The sequence below is a fragment of the Doryrhamphus excisus genome, linkage group LG7 (genome assembly GCF_037039965.1).
Source record: "Doryrhamphus excisus strain RoL-2023G ecotype Guam linkage group LG7, RoL_Dexc_Guam_v1.1, whole genome shotgun sequence".
NCBI lineage: Eukaryota > Metazoa > Chordata > Actinopteri > Syngnathiformes > Syngnathidae > Doryrhamphus > Doryrhamphus excisus.
In genome coordinates this window covers 6,507,451-6,528,635 of record NC_136363.1, presented here as the reverse complement: position 1 = coordinate 6,528,635, position 21,185 = coordinate 6,507,451, and the positions used below count along the sequence as shown (strand labels likewise).

The 21,185-nt window shown below is 43.1% G+C and overlaps 1 protein-coding gene across 4 annotated transcripts; it reads left to right on the top strand.

The window, feature by feature from the left end:
• The first annotated feature begins 1,996 nt into the window (after positions 1–1,996).
• cspg5b (chondroitin sulfate proteoglycan 5b) lies at positions 1,997–19,423 on the top strand. 4 transcript variants are annotated; one of them, XM_058046344.2, is made up of 7 exons: positions 1,997–2,366; positions 5,564–6,311; positions 9,604–9,792; positions 10,754–10,832; positions 11,160–11,222; positions 15,684–15,842; positions 18,171–19,423. In XM_058046344.2, the coding sequence occupies exons 1-7, from the start codon at positions 2,282–2,284 to the stop codon at positions 18,684–18,686; spliced, it is 1,839 nt and encodes a 612-aa protein (XP_057902327.2). In that variant the 5' UTR covers positions 1,997–2,281; the 3' UTR covers positions 18,687–19,423. The 4 variants fall into 4 exon arrangements, with proteins under 4 accessions (XP_057902327.2, XP_057902328.2, XP_057902326.2 ...); XM_058046345.2 differs by lacking the exon at positions 11,160–11,222 and having other exon boundaries at positions 2,001–2,366; positions 18,171–19,422; XM_058046343.2 differs by lacking the exon at positions 11,160–11,222 and having other exon boundaries at positions 2,006–2,366; positions 10,754–10,916; positions 18,171–19,422.
• The last annotated feature ends 1,762 nt before the right edge of the window (positions 19,424–21,185 follow it).

Sequence of the window (21,185 nt, the reverse complement as noted above, 5' to 3'; positions counted from 1 at the left end):
ACATAGAGAGAAGACACTGGGGTAGATCTGGACATCCTGTCCACCACTCACTGTTCAACGCAGGCACAGGATGGAGTGACCAACATAGCCTGGCATCACATCAGGTACATTATGGTTCCATTCTTAGTAGCCTCCATCTGTTCAACCTGCATGACAAAACAGTCCTTCCAGTTAGGCCATGAATAGCGTATAAAAATAATGAGTGGAAAATCGAGTTGAAATATTGTAGTAATATGTGTTTATCACAGATAGGTCTGTGTGTGTGAAAATGTGTATGTGTTATATGTGCATGTGTGTGTCGCAGAAGCAATTTCGTTCTGCTCTGTTTGGCAGCAAATCAGTGAACATTTCTCGCTTTTACAGTTCCCACCGCTCTGCAGCTCTCTTCCACTGCTTGTCCCTATCTGAATCCCATCTCGGTCGCTCTCATGTCGCCATGTTCTTGTCATAGAACACACCATTGAGTCCAAATTTGAGCTTAGCCTTGAGTTTCCATGTAAGTGTGTTTGGTTGGGGATTGATGGGGAAAAGTAGGGCACTCCGCATTGGAGGGCTTTGGGATCAATAGGCTCGCGATTAAAGATTGGATTTCAATTTGTTGGTTTTGAAGAGGGAACGCATGCTGATAATCTCATATGGTAATGGTAATGGTTTAATTTCATTTGAACATGCATCAGATTACAATTGAATGCATCACATAATCAGTTCACAGTTCCACATGTCCAAAAGGAGTAGGAAGAAGCAAAGCTTATTAAATCCTACCCCTCCATCTGGTACTTTTACAATCAGTAACTGTTACATTTGTTCACTTCCTGCTTTTTTTTAAAATTTTATTTTATTTTTTGTCACATACCGAAATACAAGATGATATAACCATCCAATGACATAATGGGTACCATAGTAAGTGTCAATATAGTGATATATATAGCACATCATGACTGGTTCAAGACTCTTCATCCTTGTATTTAGCAAACATCAACTGTTTGTATTGTTTCTTGAATTGGCTCATCGTTGTGCATTGTTTGAGGTCCTTACTCAATCCATTCCATAGTTTGATTCCGCATACCGAAATGCTATGGCTTTTTAACGTAGTCCGAGCATATAAGTGTTTCAAATGTGGTTCTTCCCTGAGATCATATTTCTCCTCTCTTGTAGAGAAGTATTGGATGACATTTTTAGCTAATTGGTTATTTTTAGCCTTATGCATTATTTTAGCTGTTTGAACATTAACTATATCAGCAAGTTTAATATACATACGTACATACATACATACATAGCCGCAAAAGATGAATAGTAAGAAATAAAGACAATATTGTGTATGTAGGCGATAGAATGATGAAAATAAACGACTACACACAGAGAGAACATGCAAATCTGCTGACTGTTTAGCCAACACGCTAACCCGCTCGGCCACCGTACCGACTGTTTGAAACACAACATGAGCTGCAGAGGTATGGCGTGCTGTTCTCCAGCAGCTATCTGCAGCTGTGTGTCGGAATGACGTAATGTTAAAAAGCGACCTATTATGCTCATTTTTCGATCCTTTGTATTGAGTTGTGGACTCCTACAAAGCAGCTACACACAATAGCTTTCCAGATCTTCCAGAATCTGCACCTCTCCCTGCAGTATTTCCTTCCTTCTGCCGAGGAGTTCCGGACTGAAACGACTGAAAACTGGCTCCACGAACCACATTTGGGTCACACGCCACCAGTTGAGAATCCCATTTTATAGTTCCCTGTGATTGGTAGGCCACTGGAGGTCAGGAGATTGATCCAAATATGTATACCAAAGGGAGTATCGATATCGGGTCAGCGCTAGCGTGATGAGATTGATATTTTCAACTCTATCCAGTAGTCCCCATTGGGTCATTCAAAAAGCAGATGCTATTGTCTTGTATTGTGCAAGTAAGAGGATTATCGCGCACGCACGCACGCACACGCACATATCTTATTGATTGTTAGTGGCCAACAGACGCAGTTCTCACCGGTGTGTAACGGGCACGCACACGCACCGGTGCTTCTGTGCGCACTACACCGGCCGGCTCGTTAAAGTGTCGTCTGTTCTGCAGAGACTCCATCCACCCACCGGCGGCGCGCATTACTACTACTGTGAGTGCGCGCCAACGTCGTGGAGGATCGCGGACCCCCGCCACTCGGCACACAATGGACCAAAGCTGCTGAATGACGCCAGAGGATTGTGGTCCACTCTGTGAAGAAAAGGATCTAAATCAAAGCCGAGCAGAAGAAGAAGAAGAAGACCGTGCGTGTCGTCTGTGGCCGGCATGGCGTGCTCCGGTAATAGCCGCTTGTGGACTTGGCAGGTGCTGTTCACCGTCTCCATGGTTCTAATTCCCATGTCCACTCACGGTAAGACCCACGACATGCATGCACTGTACCGAGTCACACCCTGTGGTGTATATGCGTGGTGCATATGTATTGCGTCTTCGGCATGCCTTTGACAGGCATTGTCAGTGTAGAACAAGGGGGTGTCCAAACTTTTGACACCATGCAGAAAATTGGAAGGATATGTAATTTGACACATTATGTGCATTAAAGATGCTAAAAACTATGAAATATAAGGCATTCTATTGTATATTTCTGTTATAGGCGACAAAGCAAACTACTGTATAATCACATTAATAATAAATTCAGTTTCTTGTCAAATATTCCAACAAAAAATGCAGTTTTCATTTTATTCTATGTAGTTCTTGGCTTTATTGTATACATTTTTGCATATGCATAACAGCCATTATGATATGGGGCGACCTGATATGACAAATCTAAATCTGAATGACAAAATGATGAAGTGATGTTAGACATCCAACAGCAGTCAAGTGTTGCAGCTACACCCTACACAGACAAAAGGCGGGATTACACCCACCAAGCCAATAGGTACAAATCGGATTCCTGCAGACCATCATGGAGGCAACTTCTCATTTGCATCTCTTGAGACATCTGCTTATAGTAATAGTGGCGATGAAGGTGTTAATAATGGGAGGGGTGGGGTGAATGAGCGTTGCAGCCGCTGCCCAGCAACAGGCTGCTCGTGCACGTTGAGGGTCGCAGGGGTTCACGGGCACGCGCGGCGATTCTTGCACCCCTCCATCCTTTTTCACACCCCCATGTGTAGTGTTAACCCTGCAGCATATTGACCGATGAACACACATATGTGTGGCTGCAGAATCGAAATAATGCCAACGCTACTCATTTGGGGGGGCAGAGGCATGTCATGTTTAATGGTTACGTCTATGGCGGCGATCCAGACTGCCATGTTGTGCGTGAAAGCATACGGCGAGGTCAAATCTCCATTTGTATTCCCACAAAGCAATGCAAAATGTCACAAAAGATCATCAGCATCTCCAACCGCTGATTCCCCCCCCCCTCGCTTGCATGCACGCACATATAGCAGAAACGGGTAAAACTGGCTTTTTTTTTTTAAACTGGCTTTTTCTATGCTTCATTTCCAATCTTATATCAAAGCTGGATAAAAACGGAAAATGTACAGGAATAGCAACATAGTTGCTTTGATTCTTTGCTTCTGGTCATGTCAGGGCTCAATTATAAGATCCCCATAGACCACTTCAATTTGCCACGCCCACTAGGCTTTATAAATGACAATCTATGTCCCAACAGAGAGCCAGATTTATTCCGTTATTGTATTTGAATAGACTTGCACAGTGAAATGACACCAAAACAGTTCCATATTCCCAGGTTCCATTTATAGGGACTTCATTCAAAATTATTCATTCATTCATTCATTCATTTTCTACCGCTTATCCTCACAAGGGTTGCTGGGGTGCTGGAGCCTATCCCAGCTGTCTTCGGGCGAGAGGCGGGGTACACCCTGGACTGGTCACCAGCCAATCACAGGGCACATATAGACAAACAACCATTCACACTCACATTCATACCTATGGACAATTTGGAGTGGCCAATTAACCTAGCATGTTTTTGGAATGTGGGAGGAAACCGGAGTACCCGGAGAAAACCCACGCATGCACGGGGAGAACATGCAAACTCCACACAGAGATGGGATTGAACTCGGATCTCCTAGCTGTGTGCTAACCACTCGTCCACCATGCAAAAATGAATGACCTGTTATTTAGTTAGAAAATACACTAACTACTGTCGTTGAGGCTGACTCCACAGTGCCCCTGCTGGTAACAGACATGTATTGCACTCCATTTTGCTTCAATGTACATTAAATCAAGGCAATTTGTCAAAAATAGTTATTATTCAGAATATTCCAGTTTCAGTGTTCAGACTTTGTGATAAGAGGGAGCGATCATCAACAACAACAATAAAAAAAGCACATAGCAGGATAGGATAGTCCTGCTGGCTAAGCGATGGCTTAGTGGAGTGTGTATAAGGACAGCCACCTCCAGTCACACTTGTTACCATGGTGACAAACGAAGGTGAGCACCGAGTGGCAGTTAAAGGCACAAATCACACCATTTGAAAAGGGAGAAATCCATTCCAAGCAGGGCGGTGGGGTTGGGGGGAGGGTGCGATGGGGTGGGTGGGGGGGGGGTTGTATTCAATTTGCTCCTTTTGCCGGTGTAATCTCTCCGTGTTTGATTTCGCTGTGGTAAATGGCTAAGGCCGCCAGCTGCTAACAGGATGCCACATTTGAGTCTCGACAAGGGACCAGATTGGCAGATTCCATCTTCAAAAGAAATTGTTCAAGTCAGGCGTAATCAAGTTTTGGTGGAACATGTCTTTCAAAGACCTTCACCCCCCCCCCCCCCCCCTCTTTTCCAGAGCTGGAGTTGGCAGACATCACTTTAGTGAGAGGTTGGCTGACTGATTAAAAAACAAGAGCAGCAGCAGCGGCGGCAAACACTGAATTCTCTGTTTTCCACCACAGCACCCTCGCTTCTCTCCTCCTTTCAACCTGCCATCTCTTTGCATCTCACCATGGCAACTGCACCATGTGTGTGTGTGTGTGTGTGTGTGTGTTTGAGATGAATCTCACGGTTCCTCGGCCACCGCTAAGGTTCCGTGACTGCAAGCACGTTCGGATTGGTTTAAAAATCGCAACGGACAAAGGAGATGAGACATCTAGCCAAAGCGCTCAATTGAGTTTGAAAGTATTCATGAAGGAGATTATGTACAAGTACCTCCTCGGATGTCAATCAACTCTCGGAATAACCAAATTAACATCAGTTCTTGACTTGAATTGCTAATTTAATTCATAAATATCCCAGGACGGTGTATTTATTTCATTTATTTTACCAAGTTTACCCGGCCATACATCCTCTAACCTCTGCTTCCTAATCCTAATCTAATCTAATCCTCAAGCAGTCTTGGTCACCAGAGCACTTTGAGAACGCCTAATCCCACATGGTCACACTTTGATTGCACTGCACTCTTTCAACTCTTGTTCAAATGCCTTTTAAAAGCAAATCACTCAAACCTTTGACCTTATAAACCGCAGGGATTTGTTTGTTGAGTCAACGTCTTCACAAATCTGCTTCATCATGATTGTGGAACATGTCTGTCACATGTTTTAACAGATAAATATATCAATTGGTTGTCTAATTTCCTTTGGTTTTGATTGACAGGGAGGCATTCAATGAGCAGGCGTCACCACCATCGTAACCAGTCATTCGTCAACCAAGAGGCCTTGAATACAAGGATGGTTCTAAGCGACGACTCAGCAGAAAGGGAGCACCTGATAGAAGCAGGGATCCCCCGTTTGGTCAAACACCATCATTCCCATAAACACGCCCATGTACGCCCAGTAGAGGAGGACCCTCCTGTTGGGGAGGAGCTCACTGGCGGTGGAGGAGGTGGACCAGATCAAGGCGGGAACCCATTATCTGACGACATCATCACCGTGGAGTTCCACAGCCCAGCACCGGAAGTCGTACCTTCCGATGTTGAATCTCACGTCGCCAAGCTTCCGAAACCACAGAAACAAAAAGGCAGCGGCCCCACAGCTTGGACACTCTCAGACTTTTATGACTACCTATCTCCAGATGATGACCTCTCTGCATCAGACCCCACCCCAGAACCTGAACCCACCCTTTCACCACCGGTCTACATGGAGGATGAGAATCCACTCTTGGCTGGTTCTCCCGCTCGTCCCGTTAATGTGAAACCCGTAGTGGTCAAGAAGCCCGTCTCACCTGAAATGTACCAGCCGGGACCAGATTTGAGTCTGGGTGGCGCCTTAGGGGGTGACGGATGCAGGCTGGGCTTTGTGCGGTCTGGACCCGGGATGTGTGTATCTCAGTGTGATGCTGAACCCAATTTCTGCTTCAATGAAGGAGTGTGTACTGTGGTGGCGGGAGTGGGAGCCTTTTGCAGGTAAGAAATACACACTTGTTTACACATTTGTTCCGAATAGAAAGTGGAAGTAAATCATGTATTTGGAACAATATTTGGTCGGGGTGTAAGAAAGTATCGTTTCGGCGATATATCGCGATATTTCGTTCCACGATACTGTATCGATATTAAAAAGTATGATAAGGATATTTTTAGGCATTTATCATAGACTCTATATCAGGGGTCTCAAACTCAATTTACTTGGGGGCCCACTGGAGCTAGGGTCTGGGTGAGACTGGGCCACATCAGGTTTTCCAAAAAAAATACCCCAAAAAACGCATTTATTAAAAACAGAAAAATATACAAACTTTTTCAGTGCTTTGGTTCCGATTTTCTACAATAAAAGCTCTGATAAAACATTCCACTGTTCTCAAATATCTTAATTTTTATTTTTCTGCACAAAATAAGATGAAAAATAAACAAATCAAGAATAAAGAAAATCAATCAATCAGTAATAAATAAATATAACAATAATAATAATAAAATGGCAAATAATAAAAACTTAAGAAACCACATATAGTTGGTGGGTAGACAAATTATTTTTTTCAGATTAAAATGAACAAAGCATTATTAGAGCCCTGTAGACATGACAAAACACGACTATAGTCACATTTATACTTTTTTTATTTACAACATATTGCGCAACTACAGGGTCTTGAGACACATGCTAACTCGCACACTAGAGAGCCAGCGACCTAAACGGTAGCCTTCAAGTTATTTCCTTTAAACTTAAAAAAGCCAAAAACTTACCACTTCCACACGGATAGGGAGGATAACTATTAACAGTTATTTAACCTTTAACATGAACATTAATCAAACGTAATAATTTTTTCTGGGTACATGATACCATACAGCATCCATATCAAACTAACATTAAACTTTCATATCAATGCGGGGGCCTCAAACTCGTGTCCTGCGGGCCACATTTGGCCCGCGGGCCGCATGTTTGAGACCCCTGCTCTATATGGTATTTATTCAAGTGCAGACACGGCAAAGGTTCATTTCTGATGTTAATTTAAACCTCCGATCGTTAGGTGGCAGCACTTATGTAGTCAATTAGGCAAGGATGTTGAACGAGATTCACGAGTGAAACGTCCTCACACATAAACACAGATCAACATGGCAGAATGCCAGCACATAACAGCGGCCCCCTTGCGGCGTACGAGGCTGAAGTGTTGACACATTTTGGATTTCTACACAAAGTAGGGTGTGCAGAAATTGACAAAATTTGCCATGCCGTTTGGAAAATGTGTCATGCCCGAATAAAGTATTCGGGAAACACGACAAATCTGCGAGTCCACTTAGCGAGACACCATGAGGACCTGCCGCTAGCAAGCAATGCGAAGGTCCTTTTGTATAGTACAAAAGTAGTACTGTGATATTGCAGGTATTTTGTTTTTCAAATTGATATCACTATTTTGTTTAATAATGGTTATTTCGAGCATCCTAAAAGGACTTTTTACTGATGTTAGTTACAAAAATACTCTTCTGATGGTGGATAAGTCAGGGACTGTATACTCTGCATTTTTTCACGGCTAAAAGAATGTGAACATTTTTGCAGGATCTTGAGACATAATTTAATTTATTTGTTTTTTATGTGTTTTTTTGTAAATTTAAAGCTGGATGTTAAAGCTTTATTTATCCAAATGCTACACTTTAAGTTTTTACAGAGGAAAGTTTGTGATACAGCATAACATACTGTTCTAATCGAATAAAAATGTGTTTAGTAAGTGCATATTGCAACATATTGGTGTAATTCAGTTTTTCCAGGAAATAATCTTTAACTACAAAAAAATATCGCCTTGTTAACAGTATCGTGATATATCGTGATATATTGTATCGTGAGCCTGGTATCGTGATACGTATCGTATCGCCAGATTCTTGCCAATACACACCCCTAATATTTGGTAACTTCGAAGCATCTCACCTTTCGGTAACCATTTTATAACGGTTATATCTTGTCAAGGGATACTGTCAAAATGAAACCGATCCAGTTTACAGCTTGTTTTGCAGTATAGGTTTACTATGCACTCATTATTGCCTGTCTGATAAGCCTAGCAAGATAACGATGTCAGTATCATGGTCTGGGGATGCATGAGTGCTGCTGGTACTGCTGAGCTGAGGTTCATGGAGGGGGGAACATCATAACCGCCTCAAACAGAGATATGTCTCCTCCAGACATCTGTGATGTCATCACGGAAGACTAACAACCTCTACAGCTGTAATGACTTCCACACCCAAGATGATTAAGGCACTTTTGGGTTATAAAAATGTAGCAGAGGGGCCATCTATAGATCAAAATGACATACTTGCTCACGGTGCAACACATCACATAAATCACATATGAATGTGTTGATGTGTTGTGTTGTTCGGACACCACATACAAACAATATAATCATAAGTAAGTACATGTAAATATAGGAAAAAAGCATTAAATATGACTATAAATGATGTACACAAATTAAGTATGTATTTCCATGTGTGTGATACAGTATGGCATTAGGTTAAATTGGGGTATTGGCGGGTGCCAGACAGTGATGGCGGGGGCTTATAGTGTACTTATTCCCAATTTTCATTTCTAGTCCGTAGACTGAGGCAAGGGGTGGGGGGGTGTGGGGGTGTCCAATATGTTCACCCACCAAAACAAAAGAAAAGATTGAGGACACCTCAGAACGCACACTGCAAGTATAAACACACTCACACTGACAGAAGGACCAGCTTAATGTGTCATGACGATCACAGCAGGATCACCATAAGGATCAGCATGTTTTTTGTTTTTTTTTTGGAGTAGACCCACTCATCCACCGCACAGTCAGCATAAAATGAGACGAGGTGGCGATATGGTGTAATCACGAATAATGCACGTCATATATGTACATACATACGGTATATATGTGTGGATTGCATCGTGTGTGTGGGAGGGGAGGGGGGGTATGTTTCTGCTGAGTAACGCGCACACAGACATAGGTTGATGAAAGGCATGGAATCTGTCACACGCGTACACTGATCCTTTGAGCTCATTAAGGGCTAGGCTGCGGGGAGAATCCCGGCTTGGGCAGACAGACCTCAGGTCAGTATCAGCCTCTCATGCAAAAAAAAAAAAATATGTACACAAACAACTGTATGAGTTACTGGTGCCAGCATTCTATATACATGGCACAAGTTAAGCTTGTTTGAGTGACAGGGAGTCCTATCTAAGTGTTGCACAACTCTGACCTCATAGCTTCCATGCCAAATGCCAACCTAAATTGTGTTTTTTTCCCCGTGCATTCAGGTGTAATGTGCAGGACTACATCTGGAACAAAGGAACGCGCTGTGACTGGGCCGTCACAGAGTTCCAGGTCATGAGTGCGGTGGTGGGCGTGGCCTCTGTGGCGCTCCTCCTCCTTTTTATGATAATCGTATTCTTTGCCAAGAGGCTGCACCATCTCAAAAACGAAAACAAGCGGCTCCGCAAACGCAGGTGTGTGTTTGTTTTGTGAACGACACATAGAAACATATCAATATGATAGCTTTGGTTGTTGTTGGAGATATATATATATATATTACCGTGCAGGCCTCACAGCTAGGAGACCTGAGTTCAATTCCACCCTCGGCCATCATCTGTGTGGAGTTTTTTCCGGGTACTCCGGTTTCCTCCCACATTCCAAAAACATGCTAGGTTAATTGGCGACTCCAAATTGTCCATAGATATGAATGTGAGTGTGAATGGTTGTTTGTCTATATGTGCCCTGTGATTGGCTGGCCACCAGTCCAGGGTGTACCCCGCCTCTCGCCTGAAGACAGCTGGGATAGGCTCCAGCACCCCCGCGACCCTTGTGAGGATAAGTGGCAGAAAATAAATGAATGAATGAATAGTAGAGTATTAAACAGAATTTAGGGCTGCACGGGAGTCTAGTGGTTAGCGTGCAGGCCTCACAACTAGGAGACCCAAGTTCAATTCCATTTTCGGCCATCTCTGTGTGGAGTTTGCATGTTTTCTCTGTGGGTTTTCTCCGGGTACTCCGGTTTCCTCCCACATTCCAAAAACATGCTAGGTTAATTGGCGACTCCAAATTGTCCATAGGTATGAATGTGAGTGTGAATGGTTGTTTGTCTATATGTGCCCTGTGATTGGCTGACCAGTCACCCAAAGACAGCTGGGATAAGCGGTAGAAAATGAATGAATGAACAAAAATAACAGAACTGAGAATTATTATTAGGGATGTCCGACATATATCGGTTCCACATATGGGAAATTTGAGGTTTTCGTCAAAAAAGCCAATATCGGACATCCCTAATTATTACTGGATCCAATGAAAGATCCATATATATAGTATATGTTTTCCACTCTCATATAATATAGTAACCATAATGCTCCACAATAACAAACCTACAGAGCAACATAACAACATTCTACTTTCTATATCTCCTCTCTCGTCCAGTAAATACCGTCCACAGAGCAGCGAGCCACAGACGGACGGCCTCTCCGTATCAACCACCGCCGACGGCTCGCAGCCAAACGTAAGGAAACTGTGCGACTCACCTCCGCCCGCCCCCCAAGCTCACACTCACAACCTGGCGTACTATGACAACATTATCTGTCAGGTATGCCCCACCTCTCCTGGTGTACCACGCTCCACTCTCTCTCCTCTCATTAGTCACCGTCTGTCCTCCACTCTTACTGCTCTGTCGTTTATCTCTTGTCTCTTCGCCTCATTTGTTCATGACGTTTTACCCGATGATGTCCTTGCTTTCCACGCCTTCGCTTCCAAAGCTTTTGAGTTTTGTCGATATATATGCAGTATATGTGTGTGTCTTTATTGCTTTTGCACTCACTGATCCCCTCAGAGACCATCATCTACCACCTTTACCTGGGAATTTAAACCCAGAAACTCTTATAACCACTTCCAGGTAAGCGTCCACATGGTTGCAGCACCCCCCCCCTCACAATCCCCACCTCTCCTATGCTGGCTTTGCTTTGACCCGTACGACTTAATTACTAACAGTAAACCTCAAAACAATACCCTGCATTTGATTCTACTGCTTCCATATTCTACCATAGAGGAAGAATGATTAATCACCTGCTGCAAGGCTCTCTGCAACCAATTGCTCAGCGAGGTCCCTCACCGTACCTTTTTACGCCTTTTTTTGCTGCTTTAGAGCTATTGTGTTGTACACAATTCCCTGCACATGGCTTGTTGTGCATGCATTGCTTCACCAAGCTGCATAATGTAGAGGAATATTTATGCTGTGATTCGATTGGAAAACTAGAAATGCATGGTCGTGGATCACCACAAAGTACCCGACTGGACAGCTTGATTATGGTGTGTATGCTGGGGAAAGTGGTCATTACCGTGGTAGGGGTGTCACCAGACACTCGGAGATGAGATTTTAACATGACTCTTAAGAAAATAATTGTAAATATAACAATATATTGCAATTTACTAATTTAATATGGGCTGCACGGCGGAAGAGTGGTTAACGCGCAGGCCACACAGCTAGGAGACCAGAGTTCAATTCCACCCCCGGCCATCTCTGTGTGGAGTTTGCATGTTCTCCCCGTGCATGCGTGGGTTTTCTCCGGGTACTCCGGTTTCCTCCCACATTCCAAAAACATGCTAGGTTAATTGGCGACTCCAAATTGTCCATAGGTATGAATGTGAGTGGAAATGGTTGTTAGCTGGGATAGGCTCCAGCACCCACGCGACCCTCATGAGGATAAGCAATAGAAAATGAATGAATAATTAATTAATAATGTAATATAATAATAATTTACACCACAAATATTATTCCTACATTTATTTTATATACATATTTAGACCTGTTGACTATGAAAACTTCCCATGGAACACTTAAAGAATGCTAACAATGCTAACATTAGCATGCTAACACCGAGCATAATAGCGCGTAGTTTCCTATTCATGAAAATCGCAAAAAATGCTGATGTGCTCAATTAACATGCCAACATTAGCATGTTAACACCTAGCATAGTAGTATCTACCTATGAAAGTTGCTAAAAATGCTACAATGCTAATGTTAGCATGATACCAATGAAAATTACAAAAAAAATGCTCATGTATGCTAAGGTATGCTAACGTTAGCATGCTAGCAATGCTAATACCTACCATGATTGCACAATATACTGGGAAGGAATGTAAGTGTAATATGGTTAAATGAATAACATTCATTCATTCATTCATTTTCTACCGCTTTTCCTCACGAGGGTCGCGGGGGTGCTGGAGCCTATCCCAGCTGTCTTTTGGGGCCGAGAGGGGTACACCCTGGACTGGTCGCCAGCCAATCACAGGGCACATATAGACAAACAACCATTCACACTCACATTCATACCTATGGACAATTTGGAGTCGCCAATTAACCTAGCATGTTTTTGGAATGTGGGAGGAAACCGGAGTACCCGGAGAAAACCCACGCATGCACGGGGAGAACATGCAAACTCCACACAGAGATGGCCGAGGGTGGGAATTGAACCCTGGTCTCCTAGCTGTGAGGTCTGCGTGCTAACCACTAGACTGCCGTGCCGCCCATATAATAACATAATGAGATATAATTTAATTTATGCTGCGCAGCATCCGAGTGGTTAGCGCGCAGGCCACACAGCTCGGAGACCCGAGTTTGATTCCACCCTCGGCCATGTCTCGCATGTTCTCCCTGTGCATGCGTGGGTTTTCTCCGGGTACTCCGTTTTCCTCCCACATTCCAAAAACATGCTAGGTTAATTGGCGATTCCAAATTGTCCATAGGTATGAATGTGAGTGTGAATGGTTGTTTGTCTATATGTGCCCTATGATTGGCTGGTGACCAGTCCAGGGTGTACCCCGCCTCTCGCCCAAAGACAGCTGGGATAGGTTCCAGCGACCCTCATGAGGAAAAGTGGTAGAAAATGAATGAATGAATGAATGATTTAATATGGACTATGTTACACTCTACTGCATGCTGTGTGTATGCTACCTGCCCCGCCTCCACCCACCGAGACAAAGAGTGACTGACAAAATGGCTCACTCTTTTCATGCAAGTGAACTCTCTTCCTGCCTCTTCCTTCCTTCCCAAATGTAGTCATAAATATAAAATATCATGCATCGTTAGTGCATTTCTCCATTAATAGGTTTGTCTTAGTGTAATTGCTCACTTGTAAATACTCCTTAGTGGTCATTTACTTCCCGTATTTTGTGCCTAATGATGCAAATGAGATGACAATGATAGCAGCCCACGTCGGTCATTATGCTTCAAACGTGTGGATGTGACAGTGAGAGGGGACATTTGTGTCCAACCAGTCGATGGTGGCCCACTTCACGCCTGCTGTGGCTGTGACCTTCAGCTGTCTGTGACACGGCGATCAATGCCTGGCCCGAACAAGCTGACACGCGACACAAGTGGACAGGTTACATTTAGGGAGACTTTATAATGACGCCGTGGCTCATGGCGTGGATTCTAAGTGCAATACGCCTTCCCCCTCCCACAGTTTGGCCGGGATAACTGATGTGAAGCGATTGTGCTTTGTTGGCATTTCAGTGCAGTTCCACAGATGAGTTCTGGGGGTGCTCGAAATGTCAGGTGCAGAGGCTAAAAAGCCCCCGCAGGCATATGGACTGCTCTGCAGTATATGTCGAAATGTCACGGGTCGGATTTGATTCCGAAAAGGACTCAAGCGTAATTAGATGGTCTGCAATTTACACATTCACGGTTGTGCAAATTGTCAGATTTTTTGGTCAAAGATCTAATTTAGTTTTGGTGTTTTTCCTCTGAAAATAGGCTATTTTTTCATCTCACTCACCCTATTTCAGTCATAATTCATATTAGAGTTTTTTTTTCAGTTAAATATGTTAGGACTGGATGCTGACTCAGTCGGCATCCAAGAGAAGCAATAAATCTCAGCTTATTATTATTGTTCAGGCCCGAGCACAGCGCTTCATGGGCCCTCTTGGAATTCACTTATTATGACTAGGACTTGACCACCTATTGGCGCGGTGATGATTTTATTATTTATCTAATAAATAACATTGCTCAGTAGCGCACCACACAGGGTTAGAGGATATTAGCATCTCGATGCCAAATCTCGTACACGTCAACACACCTCTCTGTATAGATATATTAGGCTTCCATACTATGACGTTATCAAGGCCAGCTCTTGTATTGGATCTCATTAGATTGTGTACATGTACTTATAGTGTTTAGCATGTTTTAGCATTTGTGGGGTACATACTGAACAGTGGTGTGAAAAGGGTTTGCCCCCTTAATTATATTTTTGTCTCGCTTAAATGTTTCAGATCACTTGACAATAAGTTTATAATAATTATTAAGGGAGAAAAACTAATCCAAACCTACATGGCTCTGTGTACAAACATGGTGTGTTCATGGTTCCATTTATCACAGAAATTCTTCCAGGTCCAGACCATTACACTACCTCCACCATATTTTACTGTTGGTGTGATTTTCTGAAACCTTTTTCATGAACACTGACATTAACTGAGGCAAGTGAGGTCTGCGGTTCTTTAGATGTTGTTGTGGGGTCTTTTGTGACCTCTTGGATGAGTCGTTGCTGCCCTCTTGTGGCTAGTCTTCTATGTTTTTAATAATGGCTCTCATTGTGGCTGGCTGGAGTCCCAAAGTTTTAGAAAATGGCTTTATAATGTTTTACATACTAATAGATTTCAATTAATCTCAACTTTTTCCACACAGGACAATGTAGGTTTGGATTTTTCGTCACAGCTAGGACACCAGGGTTCAATTCCACCCTCGGCCATCTCTGTGTGGAGTTTGCATGTTCTCCCCGTGCATGCGTGGGTTTTCTCCGGGTACTCCGGTTTCCTCCCACATTCCAAAAACATGCTAGGTTAATTGGCGACTCCAAAGTGTCCATAGGTATGAATGTGAGTGTGAATGGTTGTTTGTCTATATGTGCCCTGTGATTGGCTGGCGACCAGTCCAGGGTGTACCCCGCCTCTCGCCCTAAGAAAGCTGGGATAGGCTCCAGCACCCCCGCGACCCTCGTTAGGATAAGCGGTAGAAAATGAATGAATGAATGGATGAAAGTGTCCATAGGTATGAATGTGAGTGTGAATGGTTGTTTGTCTATATGTGCCCTGTGATTGGCTGGCGACCAGTCCAGGGTGTACCTCACCTGAAGACAGCTGGGATAGGCTCCAGCACCCCCACGCGACACTCGTGAGGATAAGCGGTAGAAAATGAATGAATGAATATTTCAATATGTCTAATGATGTGAAACATTTAAGTGCGCAAAAAAAAAAAAGAAATCAGAAAGGAGGCAAACACTTTTCACACGTCTTCCTTTCTGTTTTGAGTTCTGTGTCCAAGTGTACAACATTTCTCAAAACACAGTCACCTTCCCGACAGGATGACCCCCAGAAGCAGGAGGACCCGGCAAAGTCGCCTCCTCCCAAAGAAGAGGGCGCCATGAACATCCTCAACTCTCATTCGCCCAAACACGAGAACAACCGTCCCACTTCTGTGGTCCATGACCACGCCCCCAACAACACAGACGACAACACCGAGGTAAACATGCTCCACAACAACTTGGTATAATATCCGAAAAAAAAACGAAAAAAAAAAAACATGGGCTGGCCCGGAGCACCCAAGAAGAGCACACACAGCAGTAAAGCACACGGTGTGTTTCTATCGCCTGCGGTCCCAGTAAGGTCCCAGTAAGCACACATCGAATTGAAGGGTCCCAGTAACATGTTTACAATGATTGCATAGTGGCGCCGCCTGCTTTCTTTCCTCCATCAACTAATGACTTGACTTTTCCTTGCTTTGACGCTCTACCTTGGTCTTTCACGGCCAATGAACGCTCCCATTTGTCTCCCATTCTGTCTTACCCCCCCCCTTCCTAGATCCCGTTACCCTGCCCCGCCTTACTGTCCCTCTCGCTCTCTCTCTGCTCGCATGCATCGGTGTTATCAAAATGTCTGAAAATATTTGCAAAAGATAACGAAACATGTGCAAATGAAGTGGACGTGTACGTGTTTTCATGTTCGGCGTTGCTAAAAAAAAAATAATAAGTGTCAATAGATTACATAATGTATTTGCTTGGGTATTGGAATCGATATATTAAACACGCTGTGTCTTGGTTTTCAATGTGATTTATAATACTTTTATGTACTTCTTTTCTACTTTTCTGGCTATAAATGGAGGATTCTAGTGAACACTTGTGGGAATAAACCTTTTTTTTTTCCATTTTCTCCAACTCGTCCCTGTGTTGTTGTTGCTGAGAGCTGGACTTTCCCCTCCGGTGTGTCTCTTTTTGTCTGCATGTCTTCTGCTGCTGCTGCTGCTCACGAAGCTAACGGCCGCCCAGCTGCTCCCTCGCTAATAATAACTCAACACTCCACTGACCCCGCTTTTGTGCCACAGTAGTTTGCTCGCACGCACACACACAAACACAAAAGTGTCCGTTCAGCACCACGGACAGCCTCTTTAGAACGCCACAAGAGCCTGAAATATACAGAGTGGACCACAATACCTGTGCAATCTAATGAGATCCAATACCAGAAGGGGCAGAAGGGGGGAAGCATGTAGGAAGAAGGCATAAATTACACATAGTGGAAGAAAATATCCTCAAAATGTGTTTATAAGAGTTATCATTGGGGTAGACCTGCTTCTCATTATTTATTATAGGAAAAACACTATAATAGGCTGCACGGTGGTCGAGTGGTTAGCGCGCAGACCTCACAGCTAGGAGACCTGGGTTCAATTCCACCCTCGGCCATCTCTGTGTGGAGTTTGCATGTTCTCCCCTGTGCATGCATGGGTTTTCTCCGGGTACTCCGGTTTCCTCCCACATTCCAAAAACATGCTAGGTTAATTGGCCACTCCAAATTGTCCATAGGTATGAATGTGAGTGTGAATGGTTGTTTGTCTATATGTGCCCTGTGATTGGCTGGCGACCAGTCCAGGGTGTACCCCGCCTCTCGCCCGAAGACAGCTGGGATAGGCTCCAGCACACCCCGCGACCCTCGTGAGGAAAAAAGTGATAGAAAATGAATGAATGAATGAATGAATGAATGAACAATATATTGCAATTTACTAATTTAATATGGGCTGCATGGCGGACAAGTGGTGAGCACGCAGACCTCACAGCTAGGAGACCTGGGTTCAATTCCACCCTCGGCCATCTCTGTGTGGAGTTTGCATGTTCTCCCCCGTGCATGCGTGGGTTTTCTCCGGGTACTCCGGTTTCCTCCCACATTCCAAAAACATGCAAGGTTAATTGGCGACTCCAAATTGTCCATAGGTATGAATGTGAGTGTGAATGGTTGTTTGTCTATATGTGCCCTGTGATTGGCTAGCGACCAGTCTAGGGTGTACCCCGCCTCCCACCCGAAGACAGCTGGGATAGGCTCCAAAATGAATGAATGAATGAAAAAAAACTTAAACTATAATAGGAAAGCAGGAAGTGAACAAATGTAACAGTTACTGATTGTAAAAGTACCAGGTGGAGGGGTAGGATTTAATAAGCTTTGCTTCTTCCTACTCCTTTTGGACATGCGGAACTGGGAACTGATTATGTGATGCATTCAATTGTAATCTGATGCATGTTCAAAATGAAATAAAACCATTACCATTACCATATTTCACTACATGAGAGGAGTGATTGGTCACTTTGTTTTCCAATCCACTCTTTTGCATAAACTGTAACAGTAATGTTTACTATTGCAGTAATACAATAGTAATGAGATTTATTGCATTACTGTTGTGCAGGTGTACATAATGCGGTGTTATTATGGTCTCCTTTAATTTTCATATGCACACATACTAGCTTACCCCCCCCCCCCAAAAGGTACATATTTGCATCCTTCTCTACTTGCCATATCCCCACACCAGGATGGAGTCACTATTGGTCTGGAGGTGCTCCTCCCCAAAGAAGCAAAGCTCCACCCAGAGAAGAGCTCCCCCCTCCAGTATGACGTCTTCCTCTACAAGGTCGCAAACAATGGAGACTCATCTTCTCCCAACTCTCACTCCTGCACCTCCCATCACGTAACAAAATCACCCAAGAGATCCAAGACATCCAAACTCCCAAAATCACCCAACCAGGATCACTGTCACGGTAGCCGCGAGCCACTCTCCGGGAGGCACTCCTCACCGTTCCTGCAGCCCTCCCCTGCAGGGACACACCCGTCAGTCAGTCGCCACTCAGCACCAGGGTGCTACTCCGCACCGGTGCGGCACGCACCCGCAGGTTGGCCTTCCAGGTCTAATTGTTCTGGAATGGAAAAAGAAGAGGGACATATTCGTCCGTCTCCATCCTCTCCTCATCTCACTCAGCCTCCATCTTCACCATCATCCAGAGTCAAGTGCAGTCCGGTCAGCACACGATCCCTTCCGCCACTCTCATGACTTTTACACCCTAATGTACATAATGCATCCGTCATTTTCCATTAGGACTCTAACCTTCATTAGAAGCACATAGAATTCTCCCTAAAGGGGCAAGAAAACTGGAACTGTTATATTATGGAATATGGAGTCACAATTCACAAAGAAGCACAACATCATCCATCATCACATGTCAATAAGGTGCCAATGTTTAAACACTGAAGATTTTGCAGCTCTTATTAAAAGCAACCTTAGGTTTATTTGTAGTTTTTACACATTTTTTTGTAAGCCTATATGACAATTTCATGTTTTTTTTTTTTTGATACATTTGACATGTTTCTTTTCCCAATAAATGAATGATATAAAACATCAAGCTGAAGAAACTACCACGTTTATTGTTCAATATCGGGTTGGGGAGTACACATAAAATGATGTGAGGTTATTATAATTATATGATAGTCGTATCCTATATTTATTTTCATAATAAATGGATGATGGTATAATATAAAGTTGACAAAACCACTGCATTTATTGTCCTATAGGCTGGCGTTTCTAGTAGTTATTATAGTATTTAACATTTATGGAAAATTTCAGCCTTTTATCTTCGGATTGTGTATTTTTTACTTTATTTTTTATTTCACGTTGTGGCCCACAGTCTGTATTTTATACTGTATGGAGATGAGGAGCTCTGCCGCCACCCAGTGGACGGTACGTATATTGCAGTCATAATAATTTATGAAATAGATGTGTTTTTAGAAGGGCGGCACGGTTAGCACACAGCCCTCACAGTTAGGAGACCAGGGTTCAATTCCACCCTGGGCCATCTCTGTGTGGAGTTTGCATGTTCTCCCCGTGCATGTGTGGGTTTTCTCCTGGTATTCCGGTTTCCTCCCACATTCCAAAAACATGCTAGGTTAATTGGCAACTCCAAATTGTCCATAGGTATGAATGTGAGTGTGAATGGTTGTTTGTCTATATGTGCCCTGTGATTGGCTGGCGACCAGTCCAGGGTGTACCCCGCCTCTCGCCTGAAGACAGCTGGGATAGGCTCCAGCACCCCCGCGACCCTCGTGAGGAAAAGCGGTAGAAAATGAATGAATTAATGTGTTGTTAGACTCATCAGTGCCGTTGGTGATTTAGAATATCATATAAGGTCAATTTCTACTGAAATGATATTAGAAATTGATAATCGATCAACAATTCATCATTTTCTGTTTGATTCGAATTAAAACACACCCCACCCGTGGAGACTAACTCCACACTCCAATCACACAACCGAAGTGATAAAATTCTTAGAGCCGCTGTTGTCAAGTGTTGAGTCAATTATTCATACAGCCATGCTTCTGATTAATTCATTCATTCATTCAGTCACGTGACTTTTTTTTTTAAAGCACACTTTCAATGCAGGAGCTGACATAGTGTATTTGCCAGGGCCACCATATTGCCAAACATCCTCCTGTTCTTTGACCTCTCCAAGGAGATTCCCTCGTATTCCCAAATGGGGCGAGTAAAGGTGAACGTATCCTTCCCGCCACTCCAGTCTTTATAAATAGGTCGGCTTCTGTCGATGTGGAGTTTGTGTCACTCTGGGTGGTACTCAACGCGTCCTAAAAGCACTCGGACCCATCCTCCTCCTCATCATCATCCTCCTCCACCACCTTCAAGGCGCTCCATGTGTCTCCTCACTTGACCTCACATGGCAGTTTGCTTTTTTTTTTTAATCCTCGCCAAGGACATGGATGGAAGATGTGACCCTATGAAACTTTAATGTTGGTCTATTTATAAGCATCGGAGTCTAATTCTGGAACACATTTAACACACTTTTACATTTAAGGTTGGACCCATACAACGGAGTACGGAGGCTGCATTAAAAAAAATATAAACAAATGGAGATTTTGAGAATAAAGTTGTAAATTCACGCTGAAAAATTTTGTGATGTTACAAGAATTAATAATATATATTTACGAGAAAAACGTTGTAAATTTACAAGAAAAAAGCTGCAATGTTACAACAAAAAAGCTGTAAATTAGCATGCAGTAAAGTAAATTCGTAAATTTATGAGAACAAAGTTGTAAATTTACGAGAAAAAAGTTGCTATGTTACGACAAAGTTATAATTTATGAGTAAACATCATACATTTGAGAATAAAGTTGTAAACTAAAAAAGTCATCACGACAGTCGTAATTTATGAAAAAAAAGTCGTACATTCACGAGAATACAGTTGTAAATTTACGAGGAAAAAGTTGCAAATGTACAAGAATAAAGTTGTAATTTACTAAAAAAAATATATATATATATATATAAGAATAAATTAGGAATTGTTTTACATGAATAAAGTCATAATTTACAAGAAAAAAGTCACACTTCACGAAAAAAACAGCACGATATTCCAAGAATAAAGTCGTAATTCACTAGAAAAAAAATCATATATAATAATGACATTATATATAATGACAATAAAGTCGTACATTTATGCCAATAAAGTTGTGTGAGAAAAAAGTCAAAAATGTACACGAATAAAGT

What these genes read in the sequence shown, in the direction of transcription:
- cspg5b (XM_058046343.2), top strand. Translation starts at nt 2,282, where the DNA reads ATGGCGTGCTCCGGTAATAGCCGCTTGTGGACTTGGCAGGTGCTGTTC. An exon ending in GGAGTGGGAGCCTTTTGCAG is followed by an intron (nt 6,312 to 9,603) that starts GTAAGAAATACA and finishes CCGTGCATTCAG; the next exon opens with GTGTAATGTGCAGGACTACA. An exon ending in AAGCGGCTCCGCAAACGCAG is followed by an intron (nt 9,793 to 10,753) that starts GTGTGTGTTTGT and finishes TCTCTCGTCCAG; the next exon opens with TAAATACCGTCCACAGAGCA.